This window comes from Schistocerca gregaria, chromosome X, assembly GCF_023897955.1.
Source record: "Schistocerca gregaria isolate iqSchGreg1 chromosome X, iqSchGreg1.2, whole genome shotgun sequence".
Classification (NCBI taxonomy): Eukaryota; Metazoa; Arthropoda; class Insecta; order Orthoptera; family Acrididae; genus Schistocerca; species Schistocerca gregaria.
Genome location: NC_064931.1, coordinates 484,878,870 through 484,901,312, shown reverse-complemented (window position 1 = coordinate 484,901,312; position 22,443 = coordinate 484,878,870). Strand labels below are relative to the sequence as shown.

General features: G+C 41.9%; 1 protein-coding gene across 1 annotated transcript in view; it reads right to left on the bottom strand.

Annotated features, from left to right (window-relative positions):
- Window positions 1-19,121, bottom strand: part of LOC126297561 (transforming growth factor-beta receptor-associated protein 1-like) — a 151,085-nt gene extending 131,964 nt beyond the window's left edge. The window contains exon 1 of the mRNA XM_049988493.1: window positions 18,518-19,121. Coding sequence (XP_049844450.1) covers window positions 18,518-18,592 — 75 coding nt within the window. The 5' untranslated portion in view covers window positions 18,593-19,121. The remainder of the gene's footprint in view (window positions 1-18,517) is intronic.
- Between the last annotated feature and the right edge of the window lie 3,322 nt (window positions 19,122-22,443).

Genomic DNA, 22,443 nt, shown 5'->3' with positions numbered 1-22,443 from the left:
ACATGGAGCAACTGACAGTTCTTACATAATTTTGTGTTCACATAATCTATTTGCTTATTCCACCCAAGCCATTTTGTGCCCAATAATTCAGGTACTTTACTATGATAATAACACATGTATACATCCATTCATTCATTCATTATTTTACTTGACTGCCTATTTACATGACAAATTTTGCAGTCATAAATGATATAGTAATAAGTAGCCAGTTCAGATAGCTAAATGCAGTTTAATTCCATGCAAAAGGAAACAGGAGCTGTATTAGAATAGGTAGGACAGGCACATTCCAGTTACAGAACCGCCAAGTATAAATTTGATTTGTGCATGCAAATATGCAGTACTTTTAGAAACTGGAGTTACAGACAATTACATGATAGAGATACAAGAAATAGGAAAGGAAGAAATTTAAGCAATTATGAAATCACTGAAGAGTAAAAACTACTAACAAGGGGAGGCAGCCAATTGTGAAATTCAGATTCGATTCATACTGCGCATAATAAAAGCTCATGGCCAGAGGTGTGATGTGGCAAAGCACCAAGATGCACTTCTCAGCCATTGTCGAGAAAATCGACAGTTAAAAGAAAAAGTTGCAGTGAAATACTCTCTACGATTAATAGTTTTCTACTGCGTCGTGGCGCAGCGGTAAGCGCTCGGGTTCGTCATCAGAAGGTCGCCGGATCAAATCTCAATTCCCAGCAATCAGTTGCAACAATTATGCATATAATAAGTTGTTGAAAGTCGTTTGTCGTGGAAAAATAAAACTTGAAATAAAACACAATATCACAAATAATATTCAAGTAGATACAATTTATTGATAAGTTCGGTATACACTCACACATAATTAACAATTAGTGACCAGAAGTAGCTGGAGTATTGCACGAACCAGAGTGATAATTATCATAGAAACATGGAAAGCAGAAAACAGCTCGACATCGAACACATCTGATAAACGATGCGTTTTTACAAGAACAATTGTTTCTTAAATTATCTGTTGGGAAACACACCTGATTGACATTCAGAAAAATTGTTCTATCGTTCATCATGTTTGATGCATACCACGCGTATTGTACCATATCGGCAAAAATCGGAGAAGACAATTGATGGTGGACGATGGATTGGATTTTATATATATATATATATACACTTGTGTGTGTATACATTTGAATTACAAAAAAACAAATAATAAAAAAAAGTTGCATGGCATGAGATTCGATCCGGCGACCTTCAGATTACGAACCCGAGCGCTTACCGATGCGCCACAATGCTATAGAAAATTAATAAGCGTAGAGAGTATTTCACCGTAATGGTTTCCTCTAACTGTCAATTTTCTCAACAACGGCTGAGAAGTGCATCTTGGTGCTTTGCCATATTATACCTCTGGCCATGAGATTTTATTATGCACAGTACAAATCTAATCTGAATTTCACAACTGGCGGCCCCGCCTTGTAAGTAAGGCAAGAGACTTGTGTACCACATATTAAGGCTGTACTAAATCACCTTCCGCACCCATGCTATTTGTGATAAAGCCACACATGGCCCCAAGGTTTCCTAAATTGCGAGCACCCCATCAGCATTCACTTGCTATGTATGGGTTTGGCAAACCCTGGTTAGCACCACCAATCCTGTGTACCTGTAAGCTCTGAGCCTGCTTCAGCAACCACCATGTGGCACAATGATGAAATTTTGTGTGTCACATGGAATGGGGATCTTGGCTTAACCATCTAGTTTGTAAGTATGGTCAAAACGTATATAAAACCCTCAGTCTCAAAGTGTGCTGCGTGTCGATGAGATACTCAACTAGAGGTGGAATGGTCGTAAGTGGGAAACATCTGGGTAAAATGCCACACCTCAATTGTATAATTCTTACCAGAAATATAGGGCCTGCTCTGAGTGGAGTACCCTTATTTCCATAACTGCTTATGGGACTGAGATGGGACCCTCAAACTTATCCTTTTCAATTCCCAGAAGAATGTTTGTACTGCTGGTGGGTAACAACATCCAACCTAAAAAGATGGCTCATGCAGCCAGTCCTCCTTACACAGGGTGTTTCCATGTATAATAACAGAATACATGCTGTTGGAATTCTGTTTCAATAGTTACAAGGAAAGAGGGCAGCTTCGAGAAAGTTTCACCTTTCTACATTCAAAAACGGTTGAGATGGTGCTCGGTCACTTTAAACTCTGTTAAGCAATTGAGAAATGAGATAATGTTGGTTAAAACTTCTAGTTTCCAACAAGTGGCAAACCTCCAGAAAGCTAAATGCATTGTGGAATATGTTATCAAAATGGAGCTACACAACACCTTGAACTACAGTGAAGGTGTTCTGTCATGCACAGATATTGTTGAAATTGCCAAAAATGAACTGAGAGGTGAATGGGCTCACAAAAGTGTCACATATGTAAAATATAATGAAATGGGTAGATGGCGAACTGGTTAAAACAGATTCCTTCAATCTCACCTTTAGTAACCCAATACTTATCGGGTGTGTCAAGACTGGCTTCCTTCATTTAAATGTGCAGCATTCTGGTCCAAACCCAATGTACTGTTTTGAATTCCAGCACTACGGGCACACCTCTGTAGCTTGTAAGGGAAAAGCCACTTATGGTAAATGTGATAAGGCTGCCCACAAAAGCATTTTTTGCTCTTCTCCAAAGTGTGTCATTTTCTTAGGGATCATCTTTCTGTAGCAGAGACTGCAGCATCTACCTCAAGGGAAGGAACATACAGGAGCCCGCAACAACAAAGCATATCACATATGATGAGGTCAAAAAGTCCTATAAGGCCATGCAGCCTCCCACTTTCACTGCTTCATTTGCTTCACCTCTAACAAAGCCTATTCCAAAAGCCAATGCCTCTGCACAAACAGAGGTTGATAGCGTGGGCACTGTTATCTGTGTTTCTCAGTGCTGTAAAGGTGCTGTTATTCCGGTGCCCATAGCTCTCCCAGAACATAAGACTAGGCCACACATGCCAACATAGTAGAGCTTCCAGCACCTCAAAAGGTAAACTCTAGTAAGCAGGGCAGCATTGTTACTAATACTGCTGCAGAAGTTCCTATGAAGTCTTCTCTGGCAAAGAAACCAAATGGCACGCATCAACAGCAGCAGCAGCACCAGCAGAAGAAGAAGAAGAAGAAGAAGAAGAAGAAGACAGGTCATAAACTGTCAGACCATACAGAACTCATTCCCTCTGACAGTTCTAATGATTTGGTCTCAGATATAATGGCATATGAAGTCTGTTTGAATAACCATCTAACCCCCAGACCAAGCCTCCATACTCTGCAGGATCTCTACACCAATGGATAGACAGGGCGGAAGAAAAATCTCACTGATAAAATAGCTCCCATATTACAGTGGAACAGTAGTGGGTTCTGGACATGTGTGGAGGACCAAACTCCTAGCACAGGTATGTCCCCTGTGCTTGTGTTTAAAAGAAACACATTTTAAACTAACTGACACCCCTGTACTACTAGGCTACACCCTCCAATGCAAGGATGACAAGTGGGAAAGGGGCCAAGGGATGGGTAGCTGTGTCTGTCAATGACACATACCACTCCTCTGCTCTAAATCCAGTTACTAACATGCAAGCAGTTGCCACTGATGTTCATGTGAATCAAAGGATCACTGTACGCACTTTGTATTTACCACCTCAGAAAGCTGTAGATTCCAAGGCCCTCACAGATATTTTGGGTCAACTCCCTTGGCCATTCATCCTACTGGGAGACCTCAATGTCCATAATGCATTGTGAGGCTTTCATTCTACTTGCTCCAGGTTGGTTGGTTGGTTGGTTGGTTGGTTCAGGGGATGGGACCAAACAGCGAGGTCATTGGTTCCATCGGATTAGGAAAGGGTGGGGAAGGAAGTCACCCATGGCCTGTTACAGGAACCATCGTAGCATTCACCTGAAGTGATTTAGGAAAATCTCCTCACTCCAGGAATCAAGTTTAAGACAGTCTCCGAGGAGCTATGCACCCACAACACGGGCAATCCTAGTCATTTCTCCGTTACTGCTGCGTCGTACTCAGCCAAAGACCTCTTCTACTGGTCCACTGACCCCACAGACTCTTCTTAGTGGGAATTTACTCATGACCTTCATTTCATTGACTATTTCTGACTCTGGAGTCACCTTCTGAATGGAGCAATCCTTGAAAGAAAGTCACTGAAGTGGATCATCTCAAAACTAACAAGACACTGCTCAGCAAGCTGGCTGTGGTTGCAGCACCTGTGGCCAGCCGAATCCGCTCATGATGGACAGTGCCAATAATCCAAAAGTAAGAGGACCTCGCTGACCCATACACCGTGCAAATATAGTCCAGCCGTAAATGCACAAAAGCCCTATAAAACTGAAAAAGATGCACCCTGTTCATTCTGCAAGACTTGTGGCTAAGGCACTTGATGATGTTTAGTGCCTACAGGGTTCTGGATTTCAGGTCTTGCAGGTGTGGTAACGATGAAAATCAGGAATCAAAAATGAGGCCCCAAAACCGCACTGTCTCTAAAATGTAGGTTGGTGTCCCCCATAGTCAAGGCAGACCAAATAAACAGACAATGAAAATGATGAAAATGAACACACACACACACTTATATGCAGAAAACTGGAAACCCATCTTTGCAACCCACTCGTCTAACCTTCGCACTGTAAGTTGCAACTGATGGCTCAACATTGCAACACTGGAGGAGGAACAGAAAACATCAAAATTGTCTACAAATAAAGAGCACTGCACAGGCCTCCTTACAGTAGATGTGATACTGTTGATGGCTGTGGCAAAGAGGATAACACTTAAAACACTGCCCTGAGAAACACCATTCTCCTGCTCAAATCGATCAAACAGTGTGTCACGAACTCAGGTCCTAAAACACCGCTGAAACAGGAAGAATCATATGAAGAAGGGGAGGTGGCCACGAAAGCCCTATGGATGTAGTTGTGTGAGAGCACAGTGTCTACAAGGAGTATTGTATGCCTTACTCATATCGAAGAATATGCTGATACAGTGATGCTTACAGAGGAAAGCCTGTGAAATAGCCACCTGTAGGAGGGTAAGACTGTTGACAGTGGACCAAATCTTCGGAATCCACACAGAGAGCGGCTAAGGAGTTGCCTGGTCTCTAACAGCCAGATTAGACGATGGTTAACCATTCACTCCAGGGTCTTTCCTACACAGCTTTTTAAGGCAATACTCTGATAACTACTGGGACATGTTCAGCCCTTTCCTGGTTTAGGAGAGGGATCAGAATTGCCTCTTTCCATGCGTTGGGAAAGTTGCCTGTATGCCATATTAAAATGAAACATTAGAAGAGGATTTCCTTTGATGCCGCTGGCAAATGTTGAAGCATGCAGTACTAGATTTGGTTGTGATCAGGTGCTGTGTCACAAATCTCAGTCAGTGCCAATTCGAGCTCCCCCATTGTAGGTCTCAGAACTGTTGGACCTGAAGTCCAACTTTTCTCTCTCTACAGTCGCATGATAGTGACAAAAAGGCGGATCCTGCCTTGCACTGGCAGCAGTTTGTGCAAAATGTTTGGCCAGCGCCAGAGCAATGTCTCTCAGTGTTGTTTGGAGGCACCCCCGTTTCAGCACTGCCCTATTTACCATAAATCCTCCAAATGGCTTCCCATACCTTTATAGAAGAAGTGAAACAATTCATGGAGTCCAGGAACGTTTGCCATGACCTTTTCTTAGTCTCCCTAATGACACATTGAGCCTTGACCCTGATAACTCGAAAGGCCCTAAGGTTACCTGCTGTCGGTTGGCATTTAAAATGTTGGAGAGCCGCACACCTTTCCTGGATGACGAACAGCACTCATCTGTCCACCATCTGTCCATCTCCTAAGATGACCTGAGGATGGTGGGATGGAGATGTCAACGGCATGATGAATTACTTGTGTGGTCCACCCATCTTTGGATGCCATCACAGTGTTTGAACACAGCCAGCTTGCAAAAATGTATCCAGTTAGCCCTGCTGACCATCCATTTTGAGGGCTTAGCTTCAATGGTGAGCCATTTAGTAGGTGAAGGCAGGTTGGGAAGTGGGCACTAGAATGAAGGTCGTCAATGTGTCCCACTGAACAGAATCAGTGAGGGCAGGAGAACAGAAAGAGAGATTGATTGCAAAAAATGACCCAATAGCTGTACAGAAATGTGTGAAGAGTACCTGGTTTTTTTAAGGGCGCACAACTACAGTGGTCATTAGTGCCCAGACTAAATTACGAATGCACCGCGAGGCACAATGTTAAAACAGCAACTAAAAAGGACAGCACTACAAAAGGCACATTAACAGGCAAGGGATTAAAAGAAAACAGCATAATCAAATGTCCTTAGACAGGTTTGTCAAGTGGATAAAACGAAGAACGCGAGCAGCTGCTTCTGAGTCATCCGCTAAAATTGCATCCAGAGTACATGGCAGGCCAAGATCAATGCGCAGTGTATTAAAATTTGGACAAAACGTTAAAATGTAGCGTACCATTGTCAGCACTTTGCACATGGGCAGAACGGCGCCTGCGCAGCCGTCAGCAGATGGCGGTGGCTGAACCGGCAGTGTCCAATCTGTAACCGGGCCAAAACGACCTCCTCCCCCCCGAGAAGGGCGTGAAGAGGTCGTCCAAGCCGTGGGGAGAGGTTTCAAGGTCAGAAGCTAATTTTCAGTAAGTGTAGACCAATCGACATGTCACAGTGATAAAATGCGCTAACAAATGACCCTGCTAAAATCAGATGAAGGCACACAACAAGATGCTGTCCGAGGCTGGAGGACCGCAGCCTTGGCCGCGGAATTTGCAGCTTCGTTCCTAGGGATACCGACATGGCCAGGAACCCACATAAAGGTAACCGGAGAACCGTCATCCATCCGCTGATGAAGAGAGCGATGGATCCGGTGCACAAAAGGGTGAACTGGATACGGATCACTGAGGCTCTGGATGGTGCTCGGGGAATCAAAGCAGATGACATAAGCGGAATGTCGGTGGCGGCGAATGTAAAGAACAGCCTGATAGAGGGCAAATAGCTCAGCTGTGAAGAGCAAACAATGGCCATGGAGCCGGCATTTGAAACTGTGTGCCCCGAAAATAAAAGAACACCCGACACCGTCATTGGTCTTAGAGCTATCAGTATAAATGAGGATCATATTAATGAACTTCGAACGAAGTTCGACAAACTGCGAGCGGTATATCGAAGCTGGGGTAACCTCCTTATGGAGCGAGCGGAGGTCAAGGTGAACACAAACCTGAGCCCGGAGCCCAGGTGGCGTTTGGCTCTCGCCCACTCTAAAGGTTGCAGGGAGTGAAAAATCAAGGTGCTGAAGGAGGCTACAAAAGCGAACTCCTGGGGGTAGCAGGGCAGATACATACAACCCGTATTGACGGTCGAGAGAGTCAACAAAAAAGGAACGATAAGATGGGTGGTTGGGCATTGATAACAGCTGACAGGCATACCGACAAAGCAGTACATCGCGCCGGTAGGTTAGTGGCAATTCACCGGCTTCAGCATGAAGACTCTCAACGGGACTAGTACAGAACGCTCCGATCGCAAGATGTAACCCCCGATGTTCTATAGAGTTGAGGCGGCATAAGATGGATAGCCGTGCAGAGGAGAATACAAAGCTCCCATAATCCAGCTTTGAGCGGACGATCGACCGATATAGGCGAAGTAGGACAGTGTGATCTGCTCCCCACGATGTACCGCTGAGAACACGGACATCATTTAGGGAACAGGTACAATGGGCAGCCAAATATGACACATGTGGAGACCAGCTAAGTTTCCTGTCAAATGTAAGACCTAAAAATTTTGTTGTCTCCACGAATGGGAGAGCAACGGGACCGAGAGGTAAGGACAATGGTAGAAACTCTTTGTAGTGCCAGAAGTTAATTCAGACTGTCTTCTCGGCATAAAAACGGAAGCCATTGGCAACACTCCAGGAGTAAAGACGGTCAAGACAACGCTGAAGACAGTGCTCCAGGAAACGTGTATGCTGCGCGCTGAAGTAGATGGTAAAATCGTCAATGAACAGGGAGCCTGAGACATTTGCTGAGAGGCAATCCATTATTGGATTGATCACTATGGAGAAGAGAGCGACGCTCAAAACTGAGCCCTGTGGCACCCCATTCTCCTGGCGAAAGGCGTCTGACAGGACAGAACCAACACATACCCTGAACTTTCAATCCATTAAAAATGTACGAATAAAAACAGGGAGGTGACCACGAAGGCCCCATGTATTCATGGTGCGGAGAATGCCTGCCCTCCAAAAGGTATCGTAAGCCTTCTCCAAATCAAAGACCACAGCCACTTTCTGGTGCTTCTGCAAGAAGTTATTCATAATGAAGGTCGACAAGGTAACCAGATGGTCAACAGCAGAGTGCCACCTACGAAATCCACATTGTACATTGGTAAGTAGGCGTCGAGATTCAAGCAGCCAAATCAAACGAGAGTTAACCATCCGTTCCATCACCTTACAGACACAGCTGGTAAGGGAAATGGGTCAATAACTGGAAGGAAGCCAAGTGCTTGTCATTACCCGGCTTAGGAATCGGGACAATAGATTCGCGCCAGCATGTAGGAACATGATCCTCAATCCAGATGCAATTATAAGTACGAAAAAGAAAACCTTTACCCGCACGAGAAAGGTTCTTCAGCATCTGAATATGAATAGAATCAGGCTCCGGAGCAGAGGACTGTGACCAGGCAAGTGCACTTTTGAGTTCCTGCATGGTGAATGGGGCATTATAACTTTCATGATTCGAGGAGCGGAAGTTAGGTGGCCTTGCCGCCTCTGCCTGTTTTCGGGGGAGGAAGGCAGGGTAGTTATGAGCGGAGCTCAAAACCTCTGCGAAAAATCAGCCAAAGGCATTGGAGACATCCTCAAGGGCCACAAGGACGTCATTCACGACCGTCAAGCCAGAAACTGGTGAGTGGACCTTAGTACTAGATAGCTGGCGCAGGCTACCCCAGACAACAGAAGAAGGAGTAAAACAGTTGAAGGAGCTTGTGAAAGCAGCCCAACTGGCTTTCTTGCTTTCTTTAATAACATGATGACACTGCGCACATAATCGTTTATCATTAATACAATTCGCCATCATAGGGTGGCGTTTAAAGGTGCGTAAAGCACGTCGACGAGCACGTATAGTGTCTCTACATGCTGCGGTACACCAGGGAGCCAGTACGTGACGTGGTGAAGCAGTAGTATGAGGGATGGAATATTCAACAGCAGTGAGAATGACTTCCGTGAGGTGTGCGACATGACTATCACAACTTGTGAAGTTTTGATCCTGAAATGTTGCCCTGGAAGAGAAGAGACCCAGTCGGCTTTGGAGATGTTCCAACTAGTTGAGCATGGAGATGGGGTATGATGCAGGAGATGGATAACACAAGGGAAGTGGTCGCTCGAATACGTATCAGATAGAGCGTACCACTCAAACCGACATGCAAGTTGGGTAGTACATATAGAGAGGTCTAAATGAAGAGTACCCGTGTTGAAGGTGCACAGCTCATGAGACGTCATGAGGCCCTCCAAAATCGCACGCTGAGGGCAAGTATTGGTCAAGCCCCACAGGACATGATGGGCATTGAAGTCTCCTAGGAGGACGAATGGTTGTGGGAGTTGGGTGATAAGATCCGTGAGAGCCTCAGACTCTAGTGCATCTTGCAGAGGTAAACACAGTGAGCGAACTGTGATCCTTCGACAAACATGATTTTGAACTGCAACTGCTTGCAGGTCAGTAGCCAAGGAGAGGGCAGAGGATTGGTGCGCATTAATGACAAACACTGGGACACCGCCCTTGGCCCTTTCCCCCGATAGGTCATCCTTGCAGTATAGTGTATATCACTGTAGCACAGGGCCATCTGTATCTTTAAAATGCATTTCTTGTAAACAAAAGCACAAGGGACGTGCCTATGCTTGGAGTTTCAGTTCCTCCACGAGTCCTGAACCCATTCATGTTCCAGTGAAGTATGGAAGCCATGTCATTGGTGTGGTTTTAATTTACCCCTATCTTTGCAGCGGGGAGGTGAAGCACTTTAAGAGCAAGGGAGAGTGGAGGGGCTGTCTGGATTCAAGGCATCTAACTCCATGATATCCTCCTCATCAGTCAGATGGGAAAGAATGACATCTGACGGCACTCGGGACAGCTTTTGACCAGAATGTTATGAGCTTTCCCCTGCACCCTGTCCTTTCTAGGCTGAGGGGGAAAGGGGGCACTAAGAGGCACTCTGCTTTTCTTGTACCTTCTGGATGCTTGCAGTGGTACTGTTGTTGGTGTTTCCTGGTGCAACTGCCTGGATTGCTTTGTCCTTACTTTTTTCCTTTGACATGTACACATGCAAGTACAGGTGCTTCTAGTGGATACAGGCATACTAGGCACCGTCTGTGTCAAAGCATCCGCCATGGAAGAATATGGGGTGGTAAAGACGGCAATTTCATTGCCTTATATTTTTTGGCTTCAGCATAGGGGATCCACTTGGTTACTTTTATCTCCTGTATTTTGTGTTCTTCGGCAAAATCAGGGTAGCCTTGGCTCCAGACTGGGTGGTTCCCAGAGCAGTCGATGCAGATCGCTGGAGACATGCAGTCAGTCCCAGATCATGAGCGGCTTTTCCACAGTTCCCGCATATCGCTTCACCTCCATAACTCATGGTTGTATGGCCAAAATGCTGGCATTTTTAGCACCACATAGGGTTTGTAATGTAAGGCCAAACATTAAGTCAAAGGAACCCCACCGTAAGATGTTCAGGCAGTCTTGGAGAATTGAATGTGGCAATGAAACTGGCAGTCTTTTCAGTTTCCCCATTATTCCTGCGTGTTAGTTGCTCCACATTGACTATTCCCTGGGATGTCCATTCTTGCTTCAGTTCTGCTATGTCCATGTCCATGTCCATGATATCTCGGAATGTGACCATGCCCTTACTGGAGTTGAGAGAGGTGTGCCTCTCAACGATGATATCATGGTCATTCAGATTCTGCGATTTCTTAAGAAGGTCTATCAACTTTGACCTGTTAGTTTTGACCAACAGTGAGCCATTACGTTATCATTTTATAGATTTTAATGTTACAGCAAGGCCTTGCAAACCCTTGTGGATATAAATGGGGAACACTTTTTCAAATGTTCCCTCCTTCCTCATTATCACCATAAACACATTGTTATTCATGACTCCATGACCCCTGTTGCTGCAGTCCAAAGTATTCTTATCATCAAGAGGACTAGCCTCTCTGCTTCTTTTGTGTGAATGGGTGTGAATACTCCCAGGCAGTACTCCCTTCCCGCTGGGAGGATAAGAAGATGATTTCAAGGGTTCCATATTGGTCCCACGAGCAGCTAAGGAATAAAGGTCCACTCAGACAGGGTCCCATGTGCCTGAGTAAGCCTTATACACCTTAGCTGGGTGCAAGAAAGGAAAGGTACAAAGAGAGAAAGGCACAAAATGTGGAATACACACTATGCTGGGTGAACTTTCTTGCACAATCTGCACTTCCATTAAATTTAGGAAAGGAGTAGCAAGTCAGACCTAACCAGGGGATCATATAGCTAAGAACAAAAAGTTGTTGAATGCCAGCAGGCGAGAAAATAATTGTCCAAAATCACAAATCAGATTCAAGCACAATCAGTGCGGAAAGACCAACAATGGAAAGGCAGATAGGAAAAAGGATAGTAGAAGTACAGACATGCAGCAAGGAAATGGAAGTAGCACTGCAAGGGCTGAGGCCCTGTGGTGGCCAAGCAGGTACTAAAAAAAAACGTATCCTGGGGGGCAACAGATTGAAGTGACAAATAATGTAAGAAGAGCACACAGTGCAGTGGGCTGGTAAGCTTACAGGCTTGAATAATATCCCATTGCCTCAGGCACTGTATGTGGCACTCAACTCACCACACAAGCTATCCTTTGACCCATATGGGCAAAGCACCAGACATGGGCTTACAGGCTGAAATCTCCACCAAGTACAACTCTTGAAGGGGGAGAGGAGGGTGATGAAACTAAGGATGGCATAAGTTGTTCCATTCTTCCACAAATATTATGTGTCAGTATTTTCAAACAATGGCTTATTAAGCTGATAGTCTGGTTACATTTGCAACTGGCAGCACCCGCTTTCACTAGAACTGCAAGTATAACAATCTTCTTGTATGTCAGAGTATTTCATCTGTCTCATATATCTTGCGCACAAAAAGTGAAGTAGTTTTTTCACAGTATGTTCTCCCAATGACCTCCACAATTCTGAGGGAACATTGTCTGCTCTTTATGACTTCTTCTGATTTAGAACTTTCAGTGGTCAATCAAATTTTTCTTGCAGTATCATATGTACCATGTGATCTTCATCTACTTCCTCTTACTTTCCCCGCCTTCAAGCCATTTCCTTTGTATAGTCTTTCTATTTATTCCTTCCATTTTCAGCCTTCCCTTGTGTGTTTAATTTGGTTCCGTTTCTTTTTTCATTCAATGTTGTTTGTTTTCAAGAAATAATGGTGTTTAATTTTTGGGGGTGGTATGCCTTTAACTTACTTCTATCTTTGAATTGACTTGCCTAATCAATTCGAGAAGGATTTATGGTTTAATATATACTCTGAATCACAGTGCTGCTTGGCATATTTCACATCAAGAAACTTTGCCAGAAGTGAAAGAAGTAACAGATAAACATACCAGCTCTTTGGAGCAGTAGCCTGGTTCTTAATCACTCTGCCAGAATAATTTTGTTATAAATAATGTGTAATTGCTGTTATATGTTTACTGTGTTTGTGACATCACAACCAGCATACTGGATTTAGACATTGCTTATTACCACCATTTTGAAGACACAATGGAGCAAAACAGCTGGTTGCCATTGTAGGGTTCAGTATTTCCACACGACACAGCCTCTGGCAACTGGAGCCACATTGCAAGCAGGAACAGCAATGAATAACGGGAGTGGCGACTAGGTGGGGGTAAGGAGGAGGTTGGGGCAAGGAGGAAGAGGGATGTAGGGTAGGGGTGGGGGACAGTGAAGAGCTGCTGGGAAGCACACAGGGTTGAGGTGGAGAGAGGGTAAGGCAGTTCCTCTCAAAATATATGGAGGGTATTACTGAAGCCTTCACAGACCATAATTATCCTCACAACCACACAGAAACAAATCTCCCGTGCCTTTCCAGTCTCCCACCACCCACCAAAGTCTCATTGTCCACCATTCCCCTCGTAACTCAGTACCACCAAGGACTGGAGCAACTGAATTACATTCTCTGCCAGAGTTTTTACTATCTCTCGTCGTGCCCTGAAATGAGAAATTTCCTGCCCGCTATCTCTCCCACCCCACCTCACAGTGGTATTCCGTCATCCACCGAACCTAAAGAATATACTCATCCATATCTACACAACCCCTGCTCCCAACCCCTTATCTCACGGCTCATATCCCTGCAATAGACCTAGATGCAAGGTCCGTCCCATACATCCTCCCACCACTACCTCCTCCAGTCCAGTCACAAACATCACCTATCCCATCAAAGGCGCGGCTACCTGTGAAACCAATCATGTGATCTACACGCTAAGCTGCTACCACTGTGCTGCATTCTATGTGGGCATGACAACCAACAAGCTGTGGCCAAGAAACAAGTGGACCACCCTGTTGCTGAACATCCTGCCCAACACAACATCCTTCATTTCAATGACTGCTTCACAGCCTGTGCCATATGAATCCTTCCCACAAACATCAGCTTTTCTGAATTGCACAGGTGGAAACTTTCCCTGCAATATATCCTCTGCTACCATAACCCTCCTGGCCTCAACCTGCGTTAGTGATTGTCCTCACTCATCCAGCCCCTTCCCTGTTCCCATTCCAGCAATACACAGCTTTCATTCCACCATCGCATCCAATCTGTTTACTTCTGCAACCCCCACCGCCCCCCCACTTCTCCGTCCAACCTCCCGACTGCACATAGCTGCCCTAACGTCTCTTCATGTCATCCCTGTGCACTCCCCAGCAGCACTTCACTGTCCCCCACCCCTACCCTACCCTACTATTCCTCCCCATTCCCACCACAGCCTCCTCCTTACCCCCACCCTGTCACTCCTCTCATCATGTGCTGGTGCTCTTGCTCACAGTGTGGTTTCAGTTGCCAGAGGCTGCAGTTTTTGTTTGTGTGTGTGGGAGGGGGAAGGGGGGGGGGGGGATTTTTGACGAAGGCCTTGCTGGCTGAAAACTTATCTGAGACAGTCTTTTTTGTTGTGCCTATCTGTTACTCAGCATCTCTGCTATATAGTGAGTAGCAATTGGACATACTCTACATTGGCTGTGCGTGGGCGCATGCACATGCACTGAGGTGCAATGTTAGATACAAATTATGCTCTAAATTTCTATTCTATTAACTTAGTAGATTGTCTGGTATGATAATGTATAGTTAAAAAATTGAATGGATGATTAGTAACAAAAATGCAGAAAGGAAACTGCTCACCCACAGCTGACTGGTAGGCACTGCATAGCGCACACACATCACCTCAGCAAATATCACTGTATCTTGAATGAGCTGTTAATCCCGCAGTTAATACAAGGTGTTTTCTGTGCATCACCACCCACCAGCCAACTGCAGGTAAAGGGCTGTCCTCCCTCAATTTTGTTTTCTGTTTCCATTCTGGAATATTAATTATCAAATAATGGAGACTTCAATTAGTTACAACTGCAGAAGCACTGGGTAAAAAAAAAAAAAAAAAAAAAAAAAAAAAAAAAAAAAAAAAAAAAAAAAAAAAAAAAGAGGTTGCGTTATCTTTTCTTACAACGGTGGCAGTAAATATTCGGATTCTTGGTTTACAAAAGCCTCTTATCACTGAAGGGACCAATGTTCACTGCAACTAAGATTCCACTATACAGTACATAGCTGCTATGGTTGAAGCATGGAAATGGAAATGTCATATGGCACTGTTGGCTGTAATGTCCCCTGGAAGTTCATCCACTTGAACCTGAAAGATTTCAGTATTTGCATCCGTTTGGCACATTTCCACCACAAAGTGTCAGTTTTGTGTTAATGTAGAAAACTGATGGGTTGTTGTTGATGAGAAAGAGCATGCGTAGCCCATGCTGTCATATAGGCTACTCATTTCAAAAATAATCATTGAGTTTAGTGAACAATTAAAGCCCTTGGTAAATTGTTTAAAATTCAGTGTCATGTATTACACAGATGGCATCTGGGACCTTCTTGTTTCTATGTTTTGTTTAAAAATAGCATTTCTTGTGTCTGGTGGCTTAGATGGTGGTATTTATTAGACCCACATATGACTAGTGGAGACAGCACTCCACTGATAGGAGCAATATTTTGGATTGTGTTGTAACTAGACTAACATATTTTAGTTTTATGAGGCTGTCACAACAGACTGAACAGTTGTTTAGTCCACAGTCTAAGTGAGGTTTCAAGGGGAATGTTAATTGTGAGTTGGCAAAATAATGAATATTTAGTGACATACCTCATCACACATTCTATAGTTATATCTATAACCCTGGATTTTCCCACTTCAGTCCCATTTTATAAGTCATCAAATATTTTTGAAGATGTTAATAGCAAATACATTTCCATGCACAACACCCCTATTTCCGTTAGTTCATTGAATTTTATTTTGCAAATGTTTACGTGTTGTTAGTGATGTGAACCATTTGTCAGTTCTTCACATCTATATCAAATCAATAAATGAAAGTGTGATTTTCAACCTGACCCTCTTGGATTTATTTGAAATTAAGTGTCCATGTAGTGTTCAAAAATGTAAAAACAATCGACATTTTGACTTGCGCAACATTATTGGTTTGTTTATAACTTCTCTTTTAATTAAGCTAGAATAATGAAACAGTTCACTTAAAAGCTCTTGTAAATGGCTCTCATATGATAAAATATGATTAGTTGTATATAAATACACACTTCTTAAATAAATACATCATTATTGAACTTTTAAAAGCTGGATTTTTAAAATCCTCAAAGAAAAATGTGTGTTAAAGATACAGTTTTTCTCTGCATATTCTGAAAGTTTCATCTTGGCAAGAGTATGTGATCACTAATAAAAGTAATTTTGTGTTTAAGATTGTGCTGTGAAACACTTTCAAAAATTAATTTGTTTTAAATATTAGGTTTAGTTCTCATCAGCTGTGTGTTATTACATATATCTACATGGACATCAAAATAAATAGCTTATAACAGGCGAAAAAACTGTGTTTGCCTTATCTGTGTTGGATTAAAAAATAAAAGTTGTTTGGGTGTCACGATTTGATCAGTGTACGGGTGTTGCAGACTTGCTTGGGCAGCCAGTCACTTGACTGTTCCACCACCATCACAATTAGCTCCATTACCACAAGAGGTGGCTGAAAGTGTCACTGGGCTTTAATGTGGAAGTCTTTATAACAACTTAGGTTGATGAATTTATTTCTATGTTTATATGGAACTGACACTCCGCCAGTGAAGGGATATATTTTACTTGGTTATCTGTTAAATTTGGTTGCTCAAAGTCGATCAATATGACTGGAACACAGGCAAAGCAAGTGTCGTGCGAGGCATTCAGACACGATAAGACACACTCTAGTTTGTTGCCATCTTTGTAATAAGCTAGAAAGGTATGAATTGTTGCTTGTGTGATGGGCCAATGGTAACCCAAGAACTTATATTCCGTAAGTTCATTTTTCAGTATTTTTGGGAGGTTGATTGCTGACTGGCCACAAAGAAAAGCCGTGTAAATGACTAATTTCTAAAAATAAGTCATTGAGGATTTTTTGATGGTTTATAGAGATGTACAATCAATAGAGACCCATTGTTTGTATGTTATCTGGCTGTTATCAGCATCTAACAAGTCTTTACAAGACTTTTTAGGTGTTTCTGTTCCTGGACAGAACCGACATTCATCATAAAGTAACAAACATGCAATGAAAGGTTACACACACCTCTTGCAAAAACACTGTTGGCCTTCACCAACCACCTTTTCCTTTACTAGGCTTTTGTATACAGCCCCCCCCCCCCCCCCCTCTCTCTCTCTCTCTCTCTCTCTCTCTCTCTCTCTCTCTCTCTCTCTCTCTCTCTCTCTCTCTCACTGGGTGGTTTTTTTTTTCTCATATTAGAATATATATTTTAAATATGTAGGTCTATTTATTAATTTTGAGTTATTAATTTAGCTAGTGCTACACTTTAAAACACATTTCTATGAAAAGAACAATTTCGTAGCAAAAGTAATAAATCCAACTATGAGTTTGTAAAATTGTGATAGGTAGTAAAATAACAGTAACTGAGATTTAACAGAATCATAATGTACATAAAACCACTTTTGATAGTGATCCCACACTCACTGAAAGTTGAGGCTTTCTGAACATGTAGTGGAAAACAGTATATTTCACATATACTTGAGAATTTTAAAAACACAGTTTTTCAAAATTCAGTAAATTCAAATGTTTAAAAAAAAAAAACTGTATAGTTATATTCAACCAATTACGTCTTACATCATATGAAAGCTCTTTAACAGAACTTTTGCACGAGCTCAGTTTCATTGTTATAGCTTAATCACAAGTTGTGAACAAATCAATACTGTTCTGCAAGTCAAAAATTTAACTGTTTTGTTTACCATCTATTAATACTACACACATTTAACATAAAATAAATTTAAGAGGGTCAGGTTGTCACAGTTGTTGATTTGACACTGAATAACCCTGCTACGTTGAGACATCTACCAGCACAGTATAGCATTGTTTGCTAAGCCCAGAAATTGCTTTCCTCTTTTGATTTTTCTAATTTTAGGGATAATTTAACAGCCATTCCCAGCTTAGCAACTGTGTGTTCATTCCATTTATGGAACAATAGCGCAGCAAAATTCTGCAGTTTTAATATTTTTCCATGGTACATTTCTGTTAAGGTTCTAACACCTAATTAATTACCCATGGGTGGACACATTTATAAAGACAACAACCTCTCCACTTCATATCTATCCTAGTAAATTTACACACTCAGCAGTATTACTGAAGATGTAATATTCAAATTTTGATCACTAAGGAAAATAACTGAAGTGGCACCTTAGCACTTGCTTCAAGTGATTAAGGAGAGCTAAGAAAATAAAAATTCTAACAGGAAGGTTGCAATCGAAAAATAGGTTTTATTTACTAATGCTGGGATCATCTCAACAATGTTATAGGAACTGTCAACTTAATACAACAAAAATAAGTTGCTCAAAATATACATAAACACAATACATATCTATGCGCCAGAACTTCACGATTTTAACACCACAATCGGTAACTTTTCTTCGCCTTAATGAGGTTATACATTTACAAACAAATACTATCAATTTCGTGACAAAGGTTTCCATACGTTACTTGTAGGCTAATTTTAAGGCCGTGTACTACAAAAGCTGCGGCGATAGACGCAGAAATTTTTCACATCTCCAAATGGAATCAGCTGAAGCGTATTCTGAATGAACAGTAACCGCATACACTAATGGCTGTTTCACACTAAAAACCATATTAATTGTAGCAATCGCCCCTCTCCTGATTAAGAACACTGTTTCTTACAGAATTTTGAAATCTCTACCATACTGACAGTCAGATTGCAGACACACTACCTTTGAAATTTCGCTGTCTCCCGGGCCGTGAAAGGAGTCTATGACAGAAGTACACTCAAATGCTTTCACACTCATATTTCAGAACAAAATGACACATTCACCGGGTTCTGTACGTACGAACCAAACAACAACATTACACCTCCATCACAAACAAATGTCACCGCCAGCCGATATGACAGGATAGCCAACGTATGAACTACGGTAAAATTACCTCTTACATTACTAAGAATTTTAGTCATCAGAAGCGGATAAAAAAAGAAAAAAAATTGTTCTGCACACAGCCACTAGTCTTCATGAGGTCATAGAGTACATAGCGAAGAACCTTCCTATTAAACTCGCGTGGTTGTGCGGGACGCAGTCTTGAAAGGCCAATTCACATTGGCCGTCACGTCACGCTAATATACGTAACGGCAGAATTATACCGCTTGCGTTTTGGGCCACAGACTTTTATTCTACCTCGATGCTTTTACATCATACTAGTACCATCTTTGACTCGATGCGGCAAAAGCATTATTCGTTTTGATGTATTAAGCTGTTTTGTATTATAATTTTCAGTAGGCCGTTTCAAGTCAATGTTGCATCGAAGATTTGGCACAAACACCTTACCCTTATCATTAATTGTGAGTCAAAGGCGCATTAACTATATAAACTTTCCAGAGATACTATAATAACCGAGATAAAAGACAAAAATTTTCACACCATTGGTATAGCATAATAAATAATGTCGTGAATCGCAGAGTCGAATGATGTTTATTCACATTCCGCTATAAGCTCATTTTATTTTCCATCTTAACGTTGTTAATACATTCTGAGACTTTAATATATTAACGTAATACAAGTACTCGTATGTTCTTCAATATTCATCTTATTTACATTTCCATCTGGTTAGAAAACAAAGGATGAAATAATATTTGGGTGTTTATTTCCGAATATGCAGCGATTTCCGGGTATGTGAATTGGTAGGAACCTAAAGGCCCGTCCACACGCAACGATCTATCTGCGCAAATGTCTGCACACATCACATCTGCGCAGACAGATCGTTGCGTGTGGACAGAAGATTTGCACCAACCTGAGGTGTGTGCAAACCTGAAAGTTGGAGTTGGAGGTTTGAGCGAAACCTCTCAAATCTGTGGGTTCAAACCACATGTGCGCAGACAAGTTGGAGCCGACTGGACAGGAGATCGCCGCAAATCTGGCGCGAAACAGCTGTTTGCTCAGTCTAGTGTTTTATATTTGTGCGCATAGGACATTAAAATGACTGATACTCGTCAGTGTTCTCGAGAGTTTATAAGTGAATTCATTGAAATATATAGAAACCACCCACGTTTGTGGAAGATTAAAAGTAAAGAATATAGGGACCCGAGACAAAAAGACAGCGGTATACAATGCTCTAATTGCAAAAATTGCGGACAGTTGACGCCTCGGCAAACAGAGAAACAGTAATAAAAAAAGAATTCGTTGCGAACCGGCGAAATTATTTGCAGATGGATGTAGTAACTTATAATCATCTCTTAAAGCTTGTAACCCCTCATGTTATGAAAAAAATTATTGTATGAGAAAGGCAATTTCTCCTCATAAGCGGCTGGCGTAACATTAAGATTCCTAGCAGCAGGAAGGAGCCACAAAGATTTGGAATTATCAACTGTAATATCGAAACAAGCATTGAGTAAAATAATACCCAACACACATGAAGCTATTTACGCTGTCCTGAAGGATGAGTTCATGAAGGCAAGTCAAGTAAATTAAGTCTGTCAGCGAACTGTTTACCGAAAAGAGTTATCCAAAGTTCAGAAATCTAGAAGATCTGGTGTAAGAGTAGATCAAGTACACCAGCCAACGTTATGGTATTTTGATCTGCTTGGCTTTCTTAGTGATCAAGAAACGCCGAGACCAATCAGGAGTACAACTGAAGATGAAATTGGAGTGTCAATGTGCTAGGAAATGGAACACGAGGCAATGTAAAACAAAACAGGTTCGCCCTGTAACTCTTTTAAATGTACGTGATAAAACTGCTTTCGCTTTAGCCGCCACTGTCTGCACCATTTTGAACGCCTTCTCTGTTTCCTGCAGTTGGCCTGAATGTTTTTTGCAACACAAGTTGCGAACACAGACCACAACAGAACTTCCTCCATTTCTATATTTCAAAATAACTGAATTAAGTTTTTGATGGTTACGGGGAGCGTAGTCGCTTGTCACTGATATTTCTTTTCTACACCGACAGATGGCGAGCGAGTAGTAGATTGAGGTTTGTGTCGCGTGAACACACCACATTTGCAGCGATCTTTTGCATGTACAGACATCTGCGCCAACGTCTGCGCAGACAGATCGTTGCGTGTCGACCGGGCTTAAAGGCCAATTCACACTGGCTGTCATGTCACATTATATCCTAACAAAACATTCTGGAATGCATTTCAAATGACGGCATTCACACTGGCTGTCCCATCAAATCATGACACCATCAAGGTTTCTGGAGAAGAAAGTTGTAATGTTATCAGGTCCGTATAGTTGTTATTTCAAAAAACAAATTGCCGCCCCTTTGTGGAGAAAAGTAAATACATATTTTTGAAACAGAAAAGTTGAAGAAATTAGCGGCATCCATGGATGCTTTTGCGGCATTGTTAACAACAAAACAGAGAACATAATCTTCATGAATTATATTGTTCGATTCTGTAATACACTCCTGCTATAGCGTCCCTCATATTGGACCCATTGTAGTAACTATACGCTCTGCAAATCTGAACAAAGTCATTAAATTCTTCAGTTGTAATATCAGATATTTGTTTGCCTGTGGCTCTTTCGTCTGATGAGAAACCTAAAAAGCTTTCATTAATTGTAATTTCAACATCAGCTTAAATTTTATTCCCTGAAATATACATGTGATTGCAAGAGACATCAGCTCGATCTTACTAATGTCAGGAGTACAGTTAAAAATCTTGGAAAAATATTCAAATTTTTTTATTTCGTCAGAAATATGACACATTGCGTTTCGATGCAGCGGATTTATTATCTCTTTTTGTATATTTTTCCCAAGGTAGTGAGTGAGCTTCATTCTCCTCTTTCTTTAGCAGTATACGGATGTGCTCTTCTATAATGGGACCAAAGTCATATAGCAACTCGACTGTTTTTAAGAAATTACATTTATTATACTCGAACCACGTGTCACTTGTACGTTGAATAGCCAGACCTCTTTCGCCAAGCATTTTTAGTAATTGCTATGATTGTCGGAAGAACTTCATTCCAACGATTTATTTCGACATTAATAATTCTTTGAGAGTCTGCATCTGTAGTTTTACAACATTTTATCCTTCGGTTTACTACTAGCCACGATTTTTAGGTCACACTATGATTTTAGAATTTCTTTGTGCTCTTTTAAAGTTTCCAACTTTTAAAACCTATCTTTGAAAGAGTACTAACTGTACAGCCGAGTATTTTGCAACAGAAACAGTAAATGCAGTTTTGTGAAGGGTGTACACTAGTCATTCTTGTAAAACTTGCTGTGCATTTCTTAAATTCGTGTATAATAATTTGCTCTAAAATGTCAACCAGTGTCTTTAGAAAGGAATTAGTAATCATACAATGGTTTTGGTGGACCTTGTCTCACTTGAAAACTTATTTGGAAGTCTTCTAAAACTCTTGACCACAATGCTGCATCTGTACTCAAAGTTTGTAGAATGCTTTCTGTGTCAACTTTTTCAGTGTTTTCATTTGGTGATGACTGGGTAAGAATCTCATAAGTTCCAATTGATTTAAAAACTTCAAACATTTGTTAGTAATTTTTATCCTTTCACTGTTCTGTACTTTCTTTTATAATCGTGCTTTATGTTGGTTTCTCAGAGTTGTCATTTGTTTTAGGACAGCTCTGGATATAATTTGCTAATGTGTTTATTTGTTTCTGACTTTCGGCTTCATTTACAGCGCCCTTTTTT